This window comes from Lepisma saccharinum, chromosome 10 (genome assembly GCF_977018435.1).
Source record: "Lepisma saccharinum chromosome 10, izLepSacc3.1, whole genome shotgun sequence".
Taxonomy (NCBI): Eukaryota; Metazoa; Arthropoda; class Insecta; order Zygentoma; family Lepismatidae; genus Lepisma; species Lepisma saccharinum.
In genome coordinates this window covers 79,521,451-79,543,322 of record NC_139238.1, presented here as the reverse complement: position 1 = coordinate 79,543,322, position 21,872 = coordinate 79,521,451, and the positions used below count along the sequence as shown (strand labels likewise).

Here is a 21,872-nt window from a genome sequence, read left to right as displayed (position 1 = left end):
ACACCGATATTTTATTTTATTTACCGCTTTTGAACCCGAAATTGACCCAGTTTTTGTACTGAAATTTTGCCTTTTTATTTACCAAAAATATGTGCCTCTACTTATCCATAACCCACCTCTGAAGACAATCCGCGGCTTTATCTCGGGGGACGCTAGGATACAAATTAATGACATCAAAGCTACGAATTTCATCCTCCTCGTCTAGGTTTATCCCCTCCAATCCCTTCTTCACTTCCCAAGAATTCTCAACACTGAATTCGGTCTTCCCCCCAACCTCCCTTAACCTATCTACTAATGTTTTCGCCAGTTTATATCCGGGGTGAGAATACATGGGTATAATCGGTCTCATCGGGATCCCTTCCTTATGAGTTTTCGGAATACCGAAAGCGATAGGAAGTTCACCCCTCTTACAGTTTTCAATAAGATTCTTCTTTTCTGATCTTGAAAGTGTCAAACTACATTTAACTACATTTTTTACTTTACTTATTGGGTTTTGTTCAATTACTTCAAAATCATCATTGGTGAAACAACGTTCCAATTTATCCCTATAAGTATTCTTCTCCATTATTACCAATTTATTTTCCTTATCGGATCTAATAAGGAATAAATTGTTTTTGTCGACCCACACTCTCACTCGTTTAAGTTTTTCACCTAGGATTCGATGCCGTTCCTCCCAATGGCTTCTCATTTCCCCCTACCCCTTTCCTTTCTAAACTCTTTCCTAATCCTTTCCTCAATGAAGTCATGCATTTTATGCCTAAGTTAATTTTTCTCGTCCTTATCTGACAAAATGCCTATGGCGCGTTCGGTGGCTATAACAAATTCTTCCTTCTTTATTTTATTCCGACCTATAGCAAATTTATGTCCCTTATCAGTGATTTCGAAGAGTTCACGAGGCAGCTCGTATTGTGTCATATTCAAAACATTATAGGTCTTATTCTCAATCATCCCTTCTCTCGAGCTATTTATTCCCTGTTTTACCACTCTTCTCACAATTCTTAATTAACCTATTAAACTTATTCATAATGGTTATTCGGCTTTGCATCTTCACTGCTTCTACATATTTACTGTGCCTTTCCTCAACCCTGTTCCATGTCAAGCTGTCAAGATCCCCGATAAGTTGGAAATATAATTCTAAACATTCCTTATTTAACCTTTCAGATTCAGCGTATGCATCACAAATACATTTCCCCACCATCTTAAACTGAATATCACGTCTTTGTTCAGTTCCCCTTTGACTTAACGGTCGGTATCCCCATTTTAAGAATTCTGGTACTATGTCAAATTTCTTACATCTTTTAAGAAACCACACCCTGTTGATAACATGTACCAATTTAATCCTGGATTTCTGAAAAAGCCGCACTTTTCTCCCCGTATCGGAAGTAATATACATTTTGGAAATCTGTGCGTTTACTCACTAAATATATTCTTTTACAGTAAAGAAAAAGGGTATAAAAAACTTACGTGACTCGCGCTGCATCGGAATCTGTGGTGTTCTCATTGGAGGGGATGTAACATTCGTACGCTACAGTAGTCATTCATTCTGTATGGTAATATGGGCACACCGTTCTTTTAAAATTATCTTTTAGCCTCATGGCATTTTTATCTTTATGTAATTTTAAATTCCATATCCAAACACCTTCTCTTACCTAATCCTGGATTTTTTACATATGTGACGAAGTACTTTATGTACTGAAAAGAGACCTGAGGAAGTGGAGCGTAGCTTCGCGAAACGTCGTCTGCAACCATTATACTCACTCACGTAAGTTTTTTATACCCTTTTTCTTTACTGTAAAAGAATATATTTAGTGAGTAAACGCACAGATTTTCAAAATGTATATAATCTCACGTAACGTGAGTATGTTCTTCTCAATGCATGGTCGAAGATGTACACCTTCTGCACTGCAACAGCACACTGCGGATACCATCCACACTTAAACTAGTTATATGTGAACTTTAGAGACTACGATACTACTATGTCTTGTTAATAATACAGGGTGTCTGGGCTAAAGGTATACAAAAATACACACATGTATTTTACCATATGTAAAGTTTATTAACTTGTGTCATTTTTGTTCAAAGGAACTCAGAAAGTTTTACGTACGCTGGTACACCTCACTGGGCACCATTTGTATCTCGACAGATATCCAAATGATGCTCAAGCTCATGTCAAGTGTTGACCAGCATTTCAGGCATTATTAGTGCAACCCCTTCAATGATAAACAGTCTTAAATCACCCAAATCATGAACTTCAATGGAAAAAAAGTCTAATGGTGTCAAATCTGGGGATCTCATTGGCCCATGTTGAGAGCTGTTCTCATGCTGTTTCTGCAAATGCATGCCTCAACAGCACTATTGATCGTACAAGTGCACTACTGAAATCAACCTGTCGACTGAGCTTCACTACGAGACAATGTAAGGAGTTGTTTTTGCATTATAAGCAGTTATTTTTTATACCTCTAGGCTGGACACCCTGTTTATGTGCTATGAGAATAAGTAACAAATAGTTATCTGATTTGTGGGTGTGTTTTATTTCAGCAGCCGCCGCTCCTCCCGGGCTGGAAAAGTTCCTTTGCCTGGAGTTGGGGGTATGTCGGGGCAGGATGGAAGCAGTGGTGGCCCTGTTCCTTCGAATGGGGTTCCAGGTCCTCCAGGGGGGGAAGATTCATCACAGGGAGCTGCTGGTGAGTGTGTTCGCTTACTTATCTTGTCTCTTGTAACTGAATTCAATCGAGTGTGGGTGTTGACTAGAATGGTGCTTATCCTCCCTCTTGTTTTGCTCTTAATTTTCATTCATTCCTCTCGATATATTTTTGCAGTTCAGTCTCTTGTTTCATGTTTTATCTACCAATTGGTCACTTCTAGTACTTTGACCCATTACCACTTTAAACTGATTCTCTCACCAATTGCCATGGTTATTTGGGGTGGCACATGTTGTATCTACAGATATCAGTTGGTTATTTGGGGTGGCACATGTTGTATCTACAGATATCAGTTGGCAACCCTGTCGGAATGCAGATGCGCATGTGCAGAAGTCTCCCAGCAGGTACAAGTTTGGCAATCAGTCTGCCATGAAATGTTCACCCATTCAAACATGAAGGTGTTCATCCAAACAAGTTCTAGGCACTACTGAGAAGCACCAGAACACCAGAGATTATGCCTCCTCCAACCTGGAGACTTCTGTTTCTGCACGCTTCCATGGGCTTTCTGTTGTCTGACCCCATTGTATCATGTGACACTGGCATGGGTTGATAGCGACCCTCATTGGACCGTTGTCAGGGTGCCTGCTGCATCTCCTGAATGGAATCCATTCGGATGAATGCTTCCACTGCCATAATTCTTGTCTGAACAGGTGAATATTCCATGGCAGACTGATGCCAGACTTGGATCTGCATAAGCATGGGAGATTTCTGCGCATGCGCACCTGCGTTCTGACAAGAGTTGCCAACTGATATTGGTAGATACAATATGTGCCACTCTGTATATCACAATAATTTAAAGTTTAGAATATTAATAAATGTCAATATGTTGGAACTCTACCTTATCATTGCTTTATTAAGTATTTGATATGTATTTTTTTCTCTTTGCAAGATGCACTGGTCCATAGAGGATCTTTCGTATCAGTCATATGAATAGGGTGGAACATCAATTTTTAGTTCCCAGATTTTATTTTTCCTGCATTTACATTCAGTCTTAATGGTCCCAACATAGCAAAATGGTGTAAAATTATGTACTATATTTCAATGGTATCTGCCTGTCTTAACATGCTGGGGAAACGTTTTTGTAATGTGAGACACTTTTTGTTTGTTTCGAAAAAATATACTTGATGTTTGGGAAATTTGTCCTGATAAACTGTTTTTTTTTTTTTTTTTTTTTGTTTTGTTTTTGAAGCAGATATCTTTTCATTTTCTCTTGCAGCTACCTCAACTTCAGGCCCATCAGGAGTAACAGCTTCTGCTGATAGTGAAAGCGACGATAGTGAAGTTGGACGCTTGCAAGCTCTTCTTGAAGCCAGGGGATTACCTCCACATTTATTTGGTGCTCTTGGACCACGTATGCAGCACCTATTACATCGTAGCATGGGTGCCAGTTCATGTGAGTATTTTGCTTGTGTATAGACAGTATCCAAAACAATAATATAGGCTTAATTTTGCTCCAAATATCTCTTGGAAACTATTCCATATAAATACTGTATTTACGCATGTATAATGCTCACCCTGGATATTGATGGGGAAAAGTGACAAACAATTATATCTCGTACATAATGCACAGTAAAATCCAGGTTCCAAAAATGGCTTTCTTAGTTGTAGGTCATAAAGCTATTGCTATGCTGATCAAGAGGGAATGACATTATACCTATTCAATGAGTCACTTGTTGCTATGTGGACCAAGAGGAGAATATACTCTTGTGTAAACAATAAGTCGCCAACCCATGCCAGCTCCTCCCCTCTCCCTTCACTGTGTTTAGCATCCCAAAGCTTTCACTTTTTAACCACCTTATTTATTCTGTAATAGAAATCGAGATCAAAATTACATTATGAATTTGCAGTGCTCAGGAAGTTATTTTCTATTATTTCTCGACCAACAAATACCGCTAATATGCATTCCTTGTGATGGAAGGTGCATGCTCGAATTCCACCAGAATGGCACTACTTTCCGTGGTTTCACAGAACATTACATGACAAAGTGAAAAATCGTGTGAAATGTCTTTTAAACTTTTATACGTGGTTTTGCTCATTCCTTCTTTACTTTTTCTAAAAGAACTTCAAAATATATCCTTTTTCTGTGGTTAACATAACATTTATACGAAGCATATTCAGGACTCTCAAATTAGCAGTTACAGCAGAAAATTTCTTCCATTAAGGTATTTACACACCATATATATATCATATTATTTGGCCAGTAATAAATTTTAATTATTTTCTTTTTCCTTATCTTTTCTTTCATTCAAAGTACCATAAAAATCCGAATGATCCTTCATATCGTGATTAGCTTATTTCAACCGCATTGCACATTGTCACCATCTTGAATGGAATACTGTTGCCATATTCAGAAACTGCAGAATTTAAGCTTTACAATGATATATAACATGATAGGGTTCCATGAGCATGAAAAATCGATGCAAGTGTCACAGAATCATGGAATGACCCTGTACGGTTTCATATTGGCTGTCCAAATTATCCCACACATAATATGCACCACAGTTTTTGGGGGCAAAAATTGTGGAAAAAAGTTCGTATTGTACATGAGTAAATACAGTATATAGAAAGGATTGTTTTTAATTATACTCAACATAAACCATCTTGGACATTGTTCACTAGATTTTGGTACTACTTAACACGTGTGCTCTCACTGAGTGAGCAGGAAAGTGTGGTGAAAGAAGGCAATACATAACTTTTCCTGCATAGTGTTAAGTGTTTGCTATGTTTGTAGTGTAGAAGAAAAAGAAGAGGAAACAGCATGCTTTTATGCTTTCAATATACACTTTGTTCTTGCCCCAATGCGTGACGTGTGCTTATACCTTGCTTTTAATAGATAAAATAGTAGTAGAACAGATTACAGTGGAACCTCGATTGTACGTTTTTCAGGGGAACAAGGTGAAAGAACTTAAAATGTAAAAGTGCTGAAAGTTTATAGCATTTTGCTCTATTGGAGCATGAAGATTGAATGTAAAAGTGGGGAACGAAAAATTAGAGTTGCACTGTAATTGGTACTCTGAGAGTAATAGCTTACATAGGCATAATCAGTGTATCGATTTATTGATAAAATTACTGATATTCTTTTCACCAATCCAATATATACTTAAATAATATGTTACTATTTACCAGGGATGGGCCAATATGAAAGTTTGGTCGATACTGATAAACTTCCAATATAAAATTTACGGATACCAAAAACCAATATTCTACCAATCAAATATACAAGGTGTGTTAAAAAAAAAAGACCAGATTGAGTGCACTATGCGCAAATTACTTGATGGAATCAAATGAACACAGTTGTGCCATCTAGCGGCATCTTTGTGAAGTACATTGCAACAAGGCCAGGAACTCAGTGCAAGCCGTTCGCGCGCGCGAGCAACACGTGTCATAGTCTGCAACGGTCAGTGGGACATTTTGTGGCTGTGTGAAAACGAAAGATTTGCAGGAGCAAAGTGTGTGCGTTAAATTTTGTTTCAAGCTCTGTAAAAGTGCCACAGAGACGTTCACAATGCTTCGGGAAGCCTTCGGTGATGAAGCAATGAGCCGATCACAGTGTTGTGACTGGTACACTCGGTTCAAAACTGCGAGAACTTTGACGGACGAAGATCCTCTAAGTGGGCGACCGTCCACATAACAGACGATGTTCACATCAACCTTTTTTCGATTGGCAAGGAATAGTTCATTACGAATACGTCACATGAGGACAAACAGTCAACAAGAAATTTTATGTGGAGGTTATGAAGAAGTTAAGACGCGCAGTGATGCGGAAAAGGCCTGACCTTTGGCGGAATCAAAACTGGACGCTACACCACGACAACGCGCACGTTCACACCGCTCTAAGCCCCGCGACAGGTTAAGTTTGCAGCAGGTTTTATGTATCAATCCACTCTAGAGCGGCACTCAGCATCTCCTGTGCTGGTCTCACCTTAACCGCCGAGCTGTTCATATCACAGACAGTGAGAAAATCCGCAGTATTGCAGCGGAACTATTTTCTGCGCGCACGTTTGGGTCTATATATGTGAAAAGTTGCTGCAAGGTTAACCTGTCGCGGGGCTTACTTGTGACTGAATTTTTGGCGAAAAACAGGACGACGGCGATTCCTCAGCCTCCATTTCGCTCCGGCAGACTTTTCCTCTTTCCAAAATTGAAATCGACATTGAAAGGTCGTCGGTTTGATACAATTGATGACATCAAACAAAAATGTACGATGGACCTAAAGAGCATTCCGGGAAAAACGTTCCAGGAGGTGTTTCAAAGCTGGAAGAAACGTTGGGAGCGGTGTGGGGCCAGCCAAGGACAGTACTTTGAAGGGGACAAAAATGAATAAGATGTACATGTTCAGGTAAAGTTGCTATTCCAACAATCCGGTCTTTTTTTGAACACACCTTGTACAATTCCAAATGGTCCTTGAAGAACCGAAATGGATCATTGACCTCCTTAATGACTGCATGGTTTGAGGTGACTGTAGTGCAAAGGAAGGTGTATATTTAGACATTTACTTTTTTATAAAGTAGGGCATGGAGATATCCATAAAAATTTTAACAAAATGGCAGAATTTTGCACTAATTTATAAGATATTTATATATATCTGATCTGTGAAATTGGTAATTTTACCGATATGACTATACCGATTAATCTGTCCCACCTCGATTATATAGGTATAATCACTGTATCGATTTATTGTTAAAATTACTAATATTTTTTTCACCAATCCAATATATACATCAATAACATATTACTATTTACATATGTAAAGTAGAAAATGCATTTGACAATCTGTGTGTTTATTGCAGCATCCAAAGCTCAGCAGCTGCTTCAGGGGCTGCAGGCAACAGGAGACGAGGGCCAGCAGTTGCAGGCGGTCATTGAGATGTGCCAGATGCTGGTCATGGGAAACGAGGACACGCTGGCTGGATTCCCTGTGAAGCAAGTTGTTCCTGCTTTAATCACTTTACTTGGCATGGAACATAATTTCGACATGGTTAGTATTTCAGGATGTTTTTGTCATGCAAATAGGGATGCACTATATGGGGTAGATTTTATTCAGAAAAAATATTAATTAAACGAAATGTCTCTTAACAGTGTAGCATGCATTTGTGGATCCAATAGACATATGTTGGATATACTCTGGAGACAATATGTATATTTTTCTTCATATCTACTAAGGGTATACAGATATATTCGGGGTGTAACAAAGTAAATTTTCAATTAGGTACGTTACGATTCACATAGAAATTTCAGCGAAAAATGCAGGCTCAACCAGGACTCGAACCAAGGTCTCTGGCATACCATGCCAGTGCTCAGCCACTGAGCTACCGAGGTGGCCTGGCCTTGCCTGATTTTTCGCTTTCGGTATGCCAGAGACCCGGGTTTGCAATCTGGTTGAGCCTGCATTTTTCGCTGAAAATTTCTATGTAGTACATCTGTGTGTGCCTAATCTTTAATAGTTAAGATTCATGTTTCCATGTTGCACAATTGGAAGTTTTTTTTTTCCCCCGAGACGGATATGGCATCTGGAGTGGAGATGGTAGCGCATCACTTCTTTGTTTATTCCCAGGCTGCAGTAGTTGCATTTTCTCCCATTTGGTGGCACTGGTGTGTGCTTCCTGACTTGTCTGCTGTGCAAAGTAAATGCAACTACTCCCGCCTGGGAATAAAAGAAGTGAAGTGCTAGCATATCTGCTCCAGATGCAGCACCCTTAGTGAATGAAGGCAGCGAACCTTTGGAATTAATCTGCAAAAAAAACCTATTCAATTGTGCAACGTGGAAACAAATCTTCATGTACATAATACATAAACTGTGTTGACCGCATCCATCATAAATTTTCAATGTTTGAATATAATCTAAAAATTGCATTTCAGAACTGGCAGCAGTAAAATTCAGGATTTAGTGTGTGTTAATATTCAATCTTTGTGTTCATAGAGTCACGTTAGCTGAAAATAGTTAATAATATTGAACGTACACTTGAAAGAAATGGTCAAATGTCGTCGACTTCAGGGCATTGCATCGTTTCCCATCAGTAATGTCACCTTACCGTTTTAATGTGTTGTGTCCTGTGAAAGTCCCTTTACAAGGTTGCACTTTTAATTCCTCAAGGGGCTTTTTACACCCATTTTTTTTAAAAAACTTTTATGTAGGGATTTTAGATAACAGGATTTTTTCCTTGTATACTTATAAGGATGCAAAAGAACCATATGTTCTGAAGCACTAAGAACTTTAACACATTCATTCGTCATTTGCAAGTCTAATTTCAAAGTGTAATTTGCTCATTCTTGTCCAATGTTAACTAGTCCGTAATTGGTCAACTGAAATAATGAAGAAAGGAATGGTAACCAATATTTCAGCCCCTGGTACCGTTATATTAGCAGGCACATACCTAGGGACTTGTAACATCCTTAAATAAAATTCCAAGAAAACTATTTTTATCCAAATGGCACATGTCTAAAATAAGAAGGATGCATGCATAAATGGATATTCTTTGTTGGCCATGTGACCGCCAACCAATTCTCGTAGCACTGCTTGCAGCTGGAGAACAGTCGGGATCAACTTCCTTACTTGGGTTTTTACCTGTCAGGTGATCTAAACACATTACACTAACTCCTCCTAATTTCCAAAAATAAGTCTGAGGTTAGTGATTTCAAGTTTGTATTGGTTCCACATGCAAACATGCTTTAAATTATCCAAAACAATCGATTTCACATGCATCCAAAAACTTACAACCACGGCTTCCATCATCCAAGACACAGAATATTTCCACACTCCCACTCCTCTCTTTTATACATGTGATTGCCAATATGGCTTTTCTTCACACAACTTGCAAAGTTATAATTTGTACAGCGTGATTGCCAATATGTTTTTTCTTCACATTGCTTGCAAAGTTATAATTTGTACAGCGTGATTGAACTTGTATACAATTAATTTTTATGCAATGTTTTATAACTCGAGAACTTATGATCTGTCATAGCCACAAATATAATGTGAAAAACTTATTTTTCTTGTACTAATTGCACCGTTAATTTCTTGTACTTCCAGATGAACCATGCATGCAGAGCCTTGACATACATGATGGAAGCTCTCCCACGGTCCTCAGCAGTCGTGGTGGATGCTGTTCCAGTTTTCCTTGAGAAGCTGCAGGTCATCCAATGCATGGATGTGGCAGAGCAGAGCTTGACTGCCCTTGAAATGCTTTCTCGAAGACACAGCAAAGCTATTCTTCAAGCTGTAAGTGTTGGTTTAGTAGTGCGTAAGTTGTAACATAATAGATATGACAACCTGCAGTGTTCCTGTGAAAGTAGTTCCTAATGAAGCAAAACAGAATAGTTTTTCAGTACTGTTTAATGCAGTGGCGTGGCGTGGGATTTTTAAAAGTGTTACCGGTTATCAGTAGGACATTTAAGGGAGGAGCCGTAAGACTTGGGCACCTCCCCACCTCATGCCCCCCCCCCCATGTCTTCCAAGTAGTTCGTATAATATTATTCTCGTACGACTGCGATTCGATACTAGATTTTGGTAAAGTTAAAAATCAGGAAAAAAAATGTTGGCTTAAGCACTGAAGTGAAATCTCAAACATTGGTTGTTGACACAATAAACATTAGCCTAATAAAGAAATGCATAATTTGATACTACATAAATATCTTTAATCGCACAATTACACACACTGTTCAGATAGGGCGACCCCGCCACCCCGGAACTCGGAGCAAGCTCCATTCCACTTGTTAATTAATTGACAATGCCCGAAAACAACACAAAGATAAGACACCACTCACAAATCTCGCACTGCACAGTCCCTCCCGCCAACAGTTGTTTACTTTTGTAACACACGAAGCAGCCCCCCCCATCCTTGCCCCCTCCCCTCTCAGCATCTGTGCTTCCCCAATAGCCAATATTTCCTTCGGAACCATACACTGCAAGAAGTCCAGTTGTACTACTGTTGCTGTCTTACTTCTTTTGAAACCAGATTTGCCCAAATCGCAAATTTTTTTGTTTCAAATAAGACATATGTAGAGTAGATGTAGTCTTGATCTGTTTCCTAACTACTCCCACTCCCATGTTTCGCTAAATCCACTGAAATCTCATTTCTGACACCATTACTATTTCGTATATTTTATGTCCCTTGCTACCTTTAAGGCTTTCGCTTTATAGGATAATCGTGACTATGAGAATGCATGGTGAATTATTGAAATAAAATTATTATTTCTTTGTGTATGTAATTATTAATTTTTATAATTATGTAAGTAAAATAATAACAACAAACATTGAAATAACCATTTCTTGCTGAGGATTCGAACCTGCGACACCTGACACTTCAGAGTGTGCTAAGATAACAATCGGAAAATTATGCTTGTAAGTAATGTTTCCACCCAAAAACAGTTCTGCTACCTCAAAAACATTGCTTCAATCCGAATTTATCACATTCCTGCGACAACGTATGTCAATCTCAATCGCCCTTTCAACAATTATCACAAATTCCTGTAACCGAAATAATATTATATGTGTGAAATATAGAATTTTAGGTTGACATTTTTAGAAGGACAGCGGACCCCTTGACCATCCCCCTCCTTTCCTTCTCGTCCATGATGTTGAAAAAGGACAAAGAGGAATTTTTGTAATCGCTAATATTTAGTGTAAATACAAAATATCACTTGGTAGTTTGCGTTTCCCCAGTGTGATTTGATTTTTTTAAAATTTTGATTTGACGTTTTATGTCCACTTTATGCACAGTAAACTGGATCTACAGTTTAAAGTGGGATCCGAACCACTTGTGCCTCCACTGGGTATCGAACCCGGGACCCCTTGATTACAAAGCAGCAACGCAACCACTGCGCCATCGTTCCCCAGTGTGAGTGGACACCTTCAAAGATAGACCAGATTAGGCGACTTAGCTCTTTTCTGTCAATTGAATATGGCAACACTGATCTGTATCCGGTAAGGATCACCGGCAACTGTGGCAGCTAAACAGGCATAAAAATAACCCGCCTCCTCCTCCCACGATCAGTCTTTGCCGCAACGCGAAGTCTTCCTTGGGTGGGCTCAGGACCCTTTCCTCATGTTACCTGAGGAGGGTACCGGATCAGTCCTCCTCTTCGCTTTTGCCGGGGTCAGAAAAAATGTCAGTCTGCAATGTTTACTTTACGACAATATTACCAGTTAATGTATGTAATAATATTTTAAGACAGGTTCTTCAATTCTTTATATTTTGTTGTTACCTGCGGTAACAGCGGCTACATGCTCTGGTTTAATACTTTATTGATACCTGATGATACTTCTTCAGAGTCTCTGAATATTTCTGGATCATTGTACCATTTTATAGTGAAATATGGCCGCGTTCATTATAACAGTTTATTTGTTTCTTCAAAATGGCATGATTAGTACCAAAGACTAAGATAGCACAGTAACCTTGCTTCCGGCTTGAAACAAGCTTTTCATGGAAAGTGAAGAAGCTTTGATGTTACCAAAATTACAGTAAACTTGACAAGCTTGTCAAAGCCAACTGTCAGCTTGCTTCAAGCTTGTCGTATCCAACTGGCTTTGACAAGCTACAAGCAAGCAACGCAACCTTGCCTCAAACTTTTGTGCCATCTGGGGTTGCACCTATGAAGTAAACCCGTTAAGTATCATGACGGGCAAGAATACCACGGACAAGACAATTATATGTAAATTCAAACAAGAAAACACATGCAGAGATAGTTAATATAATGGATTCAAATTCAGAACCATCTACAGAATGGAAAGTGATTTGTGTATAATTTGTTTCAATGTTTTCAACATTTCATTGGTATTTGTTGTTTGCAAGTTCTGTAAAGCAGCCTTTTTTTTCTGCTAGATGCATTGAAAATGTTTCTTCTTAAAACTCTGTTCAATTTTAATGGTGATGTTTTCTCAAGTGCAGATTGCAATTTCTACAAATATTTCTATCACTATTGTAGTTTAGCACTACATTGTTCAGAAATACTGGTTGACTCTGATCTAGAGAATACTGATTGACCTAGTTATTCAATACAATTTGCACTTTGTAAGAAAAATGAAGTTCAGCCAACTCAGCTGTTGAAATTGGTTATTTACTTTCAAAATAATGGATCTGAATTTTTGTTTTGAGGAAATATTTTAATCCTTTGGCATGTATGCAAAGAAATTGAAATATCACAGCCAACATTCTATCTTTTACTTTTGTTTTAAAATTATCAGTTCCTGTGTACTTTACAGACCTTACAACATAACATACAAAAACTGTATGTAATTTTCTTGAAGCATCAGTGTTGACATTCAAAAAGAGAAACCTAAAAAATATATTTTTTGTTCAATCATTATTTTTTCTAAATATTCAGTGAATGACAGATATCAGTGCCAAGAAGGCAATGTTTATATTCATTCTGTAGTGCAATCAGTGCTGCAAACCCAAAAGAATTTCAATATAAGCAGAAATAATCAAAATTTAACAATCATCTCTGTCATTGTGTCAATTGAACAAGTGCATAGCACACACACCTCAACTGCAAGCAGAGAAAAACAAAGAAACAGCCATCAAGTGGGTAAGTTGTGAACTGAAATGTCAAACATTTTCAGCAAAATAATTAGCAAACTGCATAGAAACATATTCGTGAAAAGGGTAGTTATTTTGAAGGGGTCGTTATTGGAATTGCACCAATTTTCAGCTCAAACAGACAATGATTCCTAGGAGACGGTAACCATTTATCCTGGTAGTTATAAAACCTGTTATGCAGAGGCTGCACGTTGTTTTGTTTACTTCTCCTATGGTTTTTGTTCATTTTCAAGAATGTATCAAGTACTGGTTGCCCATTTTAGACGTCAAAGGAAAGAAAGAGGGGTCCACTTCCACCCTCGCCTGTAATCAGCCTGTGTGCACACACGAGCAAGAAAACAATCTGCATTCCTCCTTCTCCCTACATGTTTGCGGAGAGGGAAAGAAGGAGAAGTCACTCAGCCAACGGAACACTTTTTTGGCAGAGATTAGGATATTGGCACAGTTATGAAAATGTATGAAGTGGGAAGCGGAAGTTACGATGCACGTAAGATCGAAGTAAACTGTTGCGAAAATCTGGATGACAATGCATTAAGTGGGTTGACTATCTTTAGTTGGTCTATGTGGCTCTGATTATCTCTAACAGTTTCGCTTTTTAATGAAGGGTTACAGGGAACAAACAACACATTTTGATTGAAAACGGTTACTGGAAGTTGTCGGATACAAGGCCAAGAGTTGCTCTCTCACGTGAACCTGCTGAACTCTAGGTCAGAGCTGGACCGATGGGCCAGACTTACAGGTGCCACACGTCTGTATTTTGGAACATTCCTGCAATGTTATATCTCATTTCTCATCGTGGTGTATTTATCGATGAAAGAGCTTGACCTACCATACACATTGATAAAGACTGCAAGTCCAGTGGTGTGTTGGGTAGTGGCCGTTGCCTGCTAGGTAACATTGGTGAGCTTGGAGGAGGGGAGGGCAGAGGTCAAGTCTTATTGGGTATCACTCATGCGTGGTGTGGTGTCTATTTTTAGATCAGACCCACTTGCGAGCGGTGGAGTGCTTGTGAAGGGAATGAGTGTGAATAAAACGAGTGCAAGAAACTTATTTTTCGGCCGATTTCCTTAAATTTTTCCAAATTTTTCATGGTTCCCTTGAGAAGGGTCGTTATATCCGGAGGTCGTAAAATCGAGATCCGACTGTATCTACAGTATCTGCAATTTGTACACAATAGGGGAAAACATAGATATAAACACGCTTCCAAAGGTAAGCACGCAATGGTAAAATCAACAAAAATTGAAATGTAAAGCTTTGATTAACACAAAATTGCACATGAAGGTAGCAAATGTGTTTATGCATTAAAGAAAACAAGCATTGTGTACAAAGATGAAAAAAAAATACTTTTCGTAAGTTATATGATGTCATATTTGGGTCATTAACATAATGGTGTTTAAAGGCAAACAAACCAAACAAAACTTACAGTATTATGGTATGTGACCAAAACAAAACTTACATTAATATGGTATGTAACCACCCCGGACCTTCACACAAACTTTACAACGATTTTCCATTCTTTCAATGAGGTGATCAACCATCGCAGATGCGAGCAATGGCCATTTCTCCATTAGGGCAGTTTCCAACTCTCTAAAACTGGCTGGAGGAGGTAAACATGCAGACACAGCATGCCCGAGGGTATCCCAAAGGTTTTCAATGGGATTAAGGTCGGGGGGAATATGCCGGGCACTCCATACGAGAATGCCCTCACTTTCCAGGTACTCGTCAACGATGTTGGCTCGATGGGGACAGGCATTGTCGTCCATAAGGAGGAAATCAGGACCAACTGCTGCAGCGTAGTCTCTCACAATGGGGTCTAGGACTTCATCCCGATACTGCGCAGCTGTCACAGAACCGCCTTTAGAGATGTGCAGCTCGGTGCGATATCCCATTGAAATTCCAGCCCACACCATGATGCTGCCAGCTCTGAATGCATGATGTTCGATGATGTCTTTGGCCTGATTGCATGTGCCTCATTCTCTCCAGACCTTTACACACTTATCTGATTCCAGGGCAAATCTGGACTCGTCCGTGAACAGGACGTTGCACCAATCTGAGACAGTCCAATTGACATGTCGACGACACCACTTTAATCTTGCCCCTCTGACTTGGACGGTTAGTGCAACACAAACATGTGGTACTCGGGCGTACAATCCCTTCATGTGGAGCCTTCAGCACAGTGTACTGGCAGATATTGTCTACCAAGTGCAACCATGGATTTAACAGTTGTGGAGATCGCTCATCGATTCCGCTTGTCTACTATAGCAATATATCGATCATCTCCGTACCTTTTTGGTGTAAATTTAGAAATATTGAGAAAAAACATTAAATTACATAAATTATTTTAAATGAAGTAAATACTTCATTTAAAATTTAATATATTTGAAGGGTAAGGAGAAGCAAGGACTGTTTAAACGAGAAAATTAATGTTCAATACTTCGCCATACAATTAATTTTTAAAGCACGAGTTTGCAACCAGAGGGGTTGGTGGAACTCCTACCTATCACCCCTCAAAAAAACCCGTGGACATAAGAATGACCCGTTCATTGAAAAATCGCTAAAATGCACATGCACATTCCCGGCTTTTCCCCTTACCCTTCATTTATCCTTCCAAAAAGTAAATTTTGAAAAATCAACTGCTCATTACTTATAGTTACTTGAATTCCAGCTCTATTCTTCTTTCTTTAGAGAGAAATGCGCTGATCACCGCCTCATAAAATTTGGATTTATCCCCTTCTCTCAGCTTAGAAAGTAATTCTTTCTCGATGGAGATAAGACTTAAATTCGTCATCCGGTTCTGAGTTTGAGTAGAGCGGCAGAATGTGTGGATCCTCTACAGCGACGAGAACAATCTCTCGACAGATGGCGTCGTGGAAGAAATTGTTGCGATCAACACTGCTAATTTATATATTTCCGTAAACTCGCCCACTAGATTCGTATCCAGTAGATAATTCACAATCTCAATTGGTGTTTTCTCTGATCCTTCAGTGGAAGCATACCAAACATAAAGTTCATTCTGCAGTTTGGTTAAATTAAACAGACTGCCATAAATTTCCTGCAATTTATGTAAGAGATGGTGAGGAAAGTTTTCTCTTTTATTCAAGTAGCCTCGTTTTGTGGGATTTAGTAAATCAAAATATTGCAATTTTTCAAATGATGCGAATCTAATAGTTATCTGGTTGCTGATATTATCAATTATTTCAAAGTAAAGCCTCAGGCAGTGGTCTTTCTGTGATTTGTTGTTCAGTCGCCTCCTTTTCATTTCAACAACCTCTTCCTCTTCTAGACTTCTACTGCACCAGTTATAGAATTCCATAGTGTTTCGAAATTCTCCCTTTCCTTCTCAGTTATTTTATTACTGCAATACAAAATATCAACATTTTAAGACTGCAATATACTGAATAATACGTCTGGAAAGGGAAGCAAGTTGGATAAAACCTTTTTTAAATATATATTTTCGAAATCCTTCAGGAAGCTAGAAAATCCTCTTGGAAGTCATTGCAGTTAAATGATCGAAGTCTCCACTTTCACTAACATGTTCAAGAAACATAAGCAGTGCTTCTCTGTTGTCATTGACTGTCCACACTAGCCTAGAAGTAAAATTCCATCTGGTAGATGCTAATGACGGGAGCTTTCTGGACATGAAAGCAGAAAGTTCGTGTAACCTCTTTGGAGAATGAGAGAAAAACGTAGACAGTGATTTAAGACCACAATAGAACACCTTAAGCTCTTTGTTACATTCTAACGATTGTTGCAGCACCAAGTTCATGACATGAACATAACAGTGCGTACAAAAAGCTTTCAGAGAATTTTCCAAAACTTTACTTTGAAGGCCATTCAAATTACCACTCATTACACAATATCCATCGTATGTCTGGGCAATTTATTTATCCCCACACCTATATTTATCCATTATTTCAGTCACGTGACTAAAAAGAGCTCCTGCAGTTTTATCGGCGCTCATGTCATGAAATCAAAGAAATCTTTCAATGACTTTTTTCTGAGGCCAAAAAAAAAAACAAAAAAATCTTAACACTGTTGACACCTGACATTTTTTTGCTAATGTCTGATGTTTCATCGACCATGATAGCCACAAAGTCTGTGTTTTGAATTTCATGGTAGATTTCATCTCTCGGAACATCCGAAACTGAATTTATTAAATCATTTTGAATGCCTGCTGAAGTGCCGAGAAAAACTGTAGAATTTAATAAATGTTATTTTAATGAGGGATCAAACTCGTCACTTGCAATAAGGAATTCCATGTAATTGCCCTTATTTATAGATTCTGCATTTTTCTCATGGCCTCGGAATGGCAGTTCTTGCTTTGCTAAATAGCAGACGGCATTAATCAACCTCTTTAATATTTCCCTGTTCTTTTTTACTTTTTCATTGTGTAGCTCTATTTCAGCTTTTCGTTGAGTATCCAAAAGAACGTCAATTCTAATAGGGGTGGCAACAAAACTACTAAATTTAAAGAAACTATAAAGATGCAATTCAGACTCGCTGTGTTTTCTCACTGCAGTATTGAGATGATTCAAATCCGCATACCCTTGATAATTCCCAATACCTTTTTTAGTCTAGAATAATAAACATGTCCAACAGTAAAATTTATTCACCACATCACACCCGCAAAGCCAGTCTGAAATTTCACAGAGGCCTTTTCGAAAATGTCTCAAAACCTTTTCCAGCACCACTTTCTCCTTTAACACATGTTGACATCGTGAGATTCGGACATGGTCGACCATTATCAATCACTTGTTTCTTCTCTGAATACGAAAGCGAAGAAAATGAATTATTTAAATACTTTTGCACAACACTTTCACTATTCTCCATCTTAAAGTAATCACATCACTTCACACCACACGTTTAAATAATAATGCACAACAATTACGAGCAAAACAACGCGGAACGCGGGGTGAATGAAAGCCAAACTGTTGGGAACAAATACAACGCCTTGAGAAGGTAACCATGCTGGTGAGTGGCAGGGTGCGCATGCGCGGTCATCCTATGTTTCGGCAGTGGTAAAACGTTGTATTTCCTCTCCAATGCCCTGGCAGTGCGGGCCCGATCTGCCTGCCTGATAACCACTGCGTGCTGCGCTGTGTTCGAAAACTACCAGGCACTCGAGACTGACAATTGAAGAAAAACGCTCAAAATCGTAATTTATAAAAGTACAGATACTTTCTTCCTTATTTCATTTTCCTTTGGCCGTTGACACACGACTTACACACCCAGAGAAATCGCCACTGGTGTACATTCTTGGTGCCGAACTGGTTAAATTTGCTGGTTCTTTTGGTCAGGTTGTTATGAAAGTTGATAGAGTTTATTAACTTGAATCAGTAAGACTTGTTATATTATAGTTGTATAGAAAGTGAACACATTGAATATAATGTGTGTCTAATAGCATCTTTCCTCTGTTTATCTTTGCAGCAAGGCGTTCAAGCCTGTCTTATGTACCTGGATTTTTTCAGCATAAATGCACAGAGAGCAGCTTTGGCAATCACTGCTAACTGCTGTCAAAATCTTCATGTTGATGAATTCCATTTCATTGTGGAGTCTTTACCTCTTCTTGCCAATAGACTGACTCAACAGGTAAGCTACCTTCAGTTTTTTTAGAAGTCATAAAATTTAATGTTTGGTAAACATTAATCAGTTGCTAGAGTAAGAAGAGTAACATTTTCCACGTGATAATAGAAAAACCTCCTTAATCCAGTATTGGATAATACAATAAACTTTTTAATTTGAAACTTTACAATCACTGACTAATGTGTCTAAATGTAGTTAATTTTTAATTTAAAGTACCTTCAGTACATGAATCATCAGGGTTCTCACTGATCTAGAAATCCTTTGAAAGAAGTGGAAAATTCAGTGGGTTCTCATCCTTTAACTGAAGAAGTCGTGGAATAGATGGGCAATTCATAAAAATTCTCAAACATGCAAAAGTCAGAGCATTGTTATGTGAACTTTTATGCAGTTTTAGACACTAATATTCTACTGGTGTTAATTTGGCAGTGACAGTTTTTTTTCCTTGGGTCAAAACTGACCTTGCTTAAAAAATATCCCTCGTAACTAATAATACTAACAATGGAACCCCAATTTTACATTTTTCCACTTTATTTATTTTATCTTTCTGGTCCCAATGAAGCAAAATGTTAGAAAATTTTCTCGGATTACACATTTTCCTGCATTACAAATTTGGTAACTATGGTCTCTTGAAAAACATGTAATTGAGGTGTCACTGTCTTAAGACTTTCTGGTTAAGTTACCTCTAAGTTCTATGCAGACATTTGAGAACTCCTTCAGTATACTGCATTTTGAACATTAAGTCACATCACTGCTGTTTTCTGGATTTCGAGATTCGAATCTGCTGTGATTTCTTTCAAGAAGCTCCCCTCGAGATTCAACCCGAGACTACTCACACGAAAGGCAGCAGTGCAAACCATTTGGTGATGCAGAAGTTCTCATCAAGAAATTTGCATTTAGAATTGTCAAAAATAGAATAATGTGTTCACAAGATTTTGTAATTTGTCAAAAGTATCAGCTGGTTTCGGCAACTAAATCTAACCTATGCCACTGGTATTTGCTATTAATATACAGAATAATGCATTTTGGTGGTATGTTTTTATTAATATTGTGATCTATTTTCTACCACCAGGACAAGAAGAGTGTAGAAAGTGTATGCCTTGCATTTAGTCGTTTGGTAGATAGCTTTCAGAATGATCCGGATAAACTCCAGGAAATAGCCAGTCGAGAGCTTTTGACAAATCTTCAGCAATTGGTAAGTGTGAAAGTCTGCATTTATTTATTAATGTGTTTGAGTGAAAGTCATAATTATTTCAAGATTCTTTTGTACTTTTTAAGAACATTTCGTACCTTCTTGACATAAAATTGCCATAGCATGATTAATGTTTGTTGCATAGAAAATTGTGTTCATAAATGTTTGAGGATTTTTTTTCATGCATGTAGGGTTTTCCCACCACAGTTGTTATAACAAAGAATGGTGCAAGAATCTTCCAAATTTAATTAAATCCTAGGAAAAATGTCTAGAAACGTGGGAAGAAGTACCTCTGACGGTTTGACTGATATGAAATTCTTGCCAGTACTGATGGTCATAATCAAATTTGTCTAGATACTGGTAACTGTTATTCTACTGATTTGATGTACAGTGGGATGCAAAAGTGTTACTAATCAAATTGTTGGGGGGATGGAAATGCAAAAGTATATATTAATAAGCAAGTATTTCAGCATGTATTAAAGCAGGATGATGTGTATGTTACGTGAGGAAAATATGAAAATTATATTCAGGACATTATGTAACAATCAGAAATTCTAAATAAGAAGTAATGAACATTAATCTTGCGTTTGGTGGTTTTGTGCTGTAGTAATTCTTATTTAGAAGTCTAAGAAAAATGGTGTATAAATATTTTACTGTAACATTTACAGAAGCTGCAGGTCATTTATTGAGATATTAATTCAGTAAAGTTATATGCAAAATTTTACCATATTAACACATTCGGGTCTGGCCTCATAATACAGCATTGTTACCTCTGGTCTGCGGTTTTAGGTTGTTTTTAAAAAAATCATAAAACAAAATATTTTTAATTTGTTTTTATTTACCACATATTTCTTAAAACTACAAAACTTCCTCTTTTCAATGAACAAAAATTTGTTAAATTTTCTTTTCTTTTTCAGACATTTTTTATTATTTTTTTCAGCAATGTTTTGTGAAGAAGAAAAAAGTACAACATTGTAACAAATGTTAATATAGAGATATTTTAAGTTCGTAATCTGGAAATTTCAATAATTAACTACATCAGGGTGGCGACAGACCTGGAAAACCTGGAAAACCGGGAAAAGTCAGGGAATTTGAGGTGTCAAAAAAAGTCAGGGAAATGTCAGGGAATATCGTCTTCATTGACTTCGAACACTCTTTTGACGAAAATTGTTATAACTCGGGCACTATGGGAGCAATCTACTTCGGATAACTTTTGTTTTGCAGCTAGAACATCATCGCATGCAATCTTGTACAATTTAGAACACCGGACCGAGGAAGGGGGCTTGGGGGGGCACGTCCCCCGAATTTCAATGGGAAAAACAAAAATCTGAAGTTTGCGCCCTCTTCTCCCGTTATTTTGGGGAGAAGGCACAAACTTTAGTATTCTTTTCAAAGAATGGACATTTCTCAAGAGAATGAAACATGTTTCATGTTCTTGGTTTCCATACAAGTTGAATAATAAGCCAAAATGTGATTTTTTTTAACGAAAAATAGATAATTTGCATTTTTGGAGGAAAATTGTTATAACTCTGACACTATGGGAGCAATCTACTTATGATAAGTTTTGTTTTGCAGCTAAAACATCATAGCATGCAACCGTGTACAATTCAGAACGCCGTACCGAGGAAGGGGGTTTGGGGGGCGCGACCCCCGAATTTCAATGAAAAAACCATAAAAATCTGGAGGTTGCCCCTCTTCTCCCGCTATTTGGGAAGAAGGCGTTAACTTTAGTATTATTTTCAAAGAATGGACATTTCTGAAGAGAATGAAACATGTTTCATGTTCTTGGGTGTCATACAAGTTGAATAATAAGCCAAAATGTGATGATTATTTTTTTTTACGAAAAATAGGTAATTAGCA

General features: G+C 38.0%; 1 protein-coding gene across 10 annotated transcripts in view; it reads left to right on the top strand.

Annotated features, from left to right (window-relative positions):
* The window catches only part of ctrip (E3 ubiquitin-protein ligase ctrip), a 131,858-nt gene that overhangs the window by 41,986 nt on the left and 68,000 nt on the right, over positions 1-21,872 (top strand). For 8 of the 10 annotated variants that reach the window (XM_083129984.1, XM_083129990.1, XM_083129991.1 and 5 more), the window contains 6 exons: positions 2,539-2,684; positions 3,919-4,095; positions 7,493-7,680; positions 9,733-9,921; positions 18,668-18,829; positions 19,893-20,015. In XM_083129984.1, the coding sequence (XP_082986110.1) occupies positions 2,539-2,684; positions 3,919-4,095; positions 7,493-7,680; positions 9,733-9,921; positions 18,668-18,829; positions 19,893-20,015 (985 nt within the window). The remainder of the gene's footprint in view (positions 1-2,538; positions 2,685-3,918; positions 4,096-7,492; positions 7,681-9,732; positions 9,922-18,667; positions 18,830-19,892; positions 20,016-21,872) is intronic. The other 2 variants (XM_083129992.1, XM_083129987.1) reach the window with 1 other exon arrangement.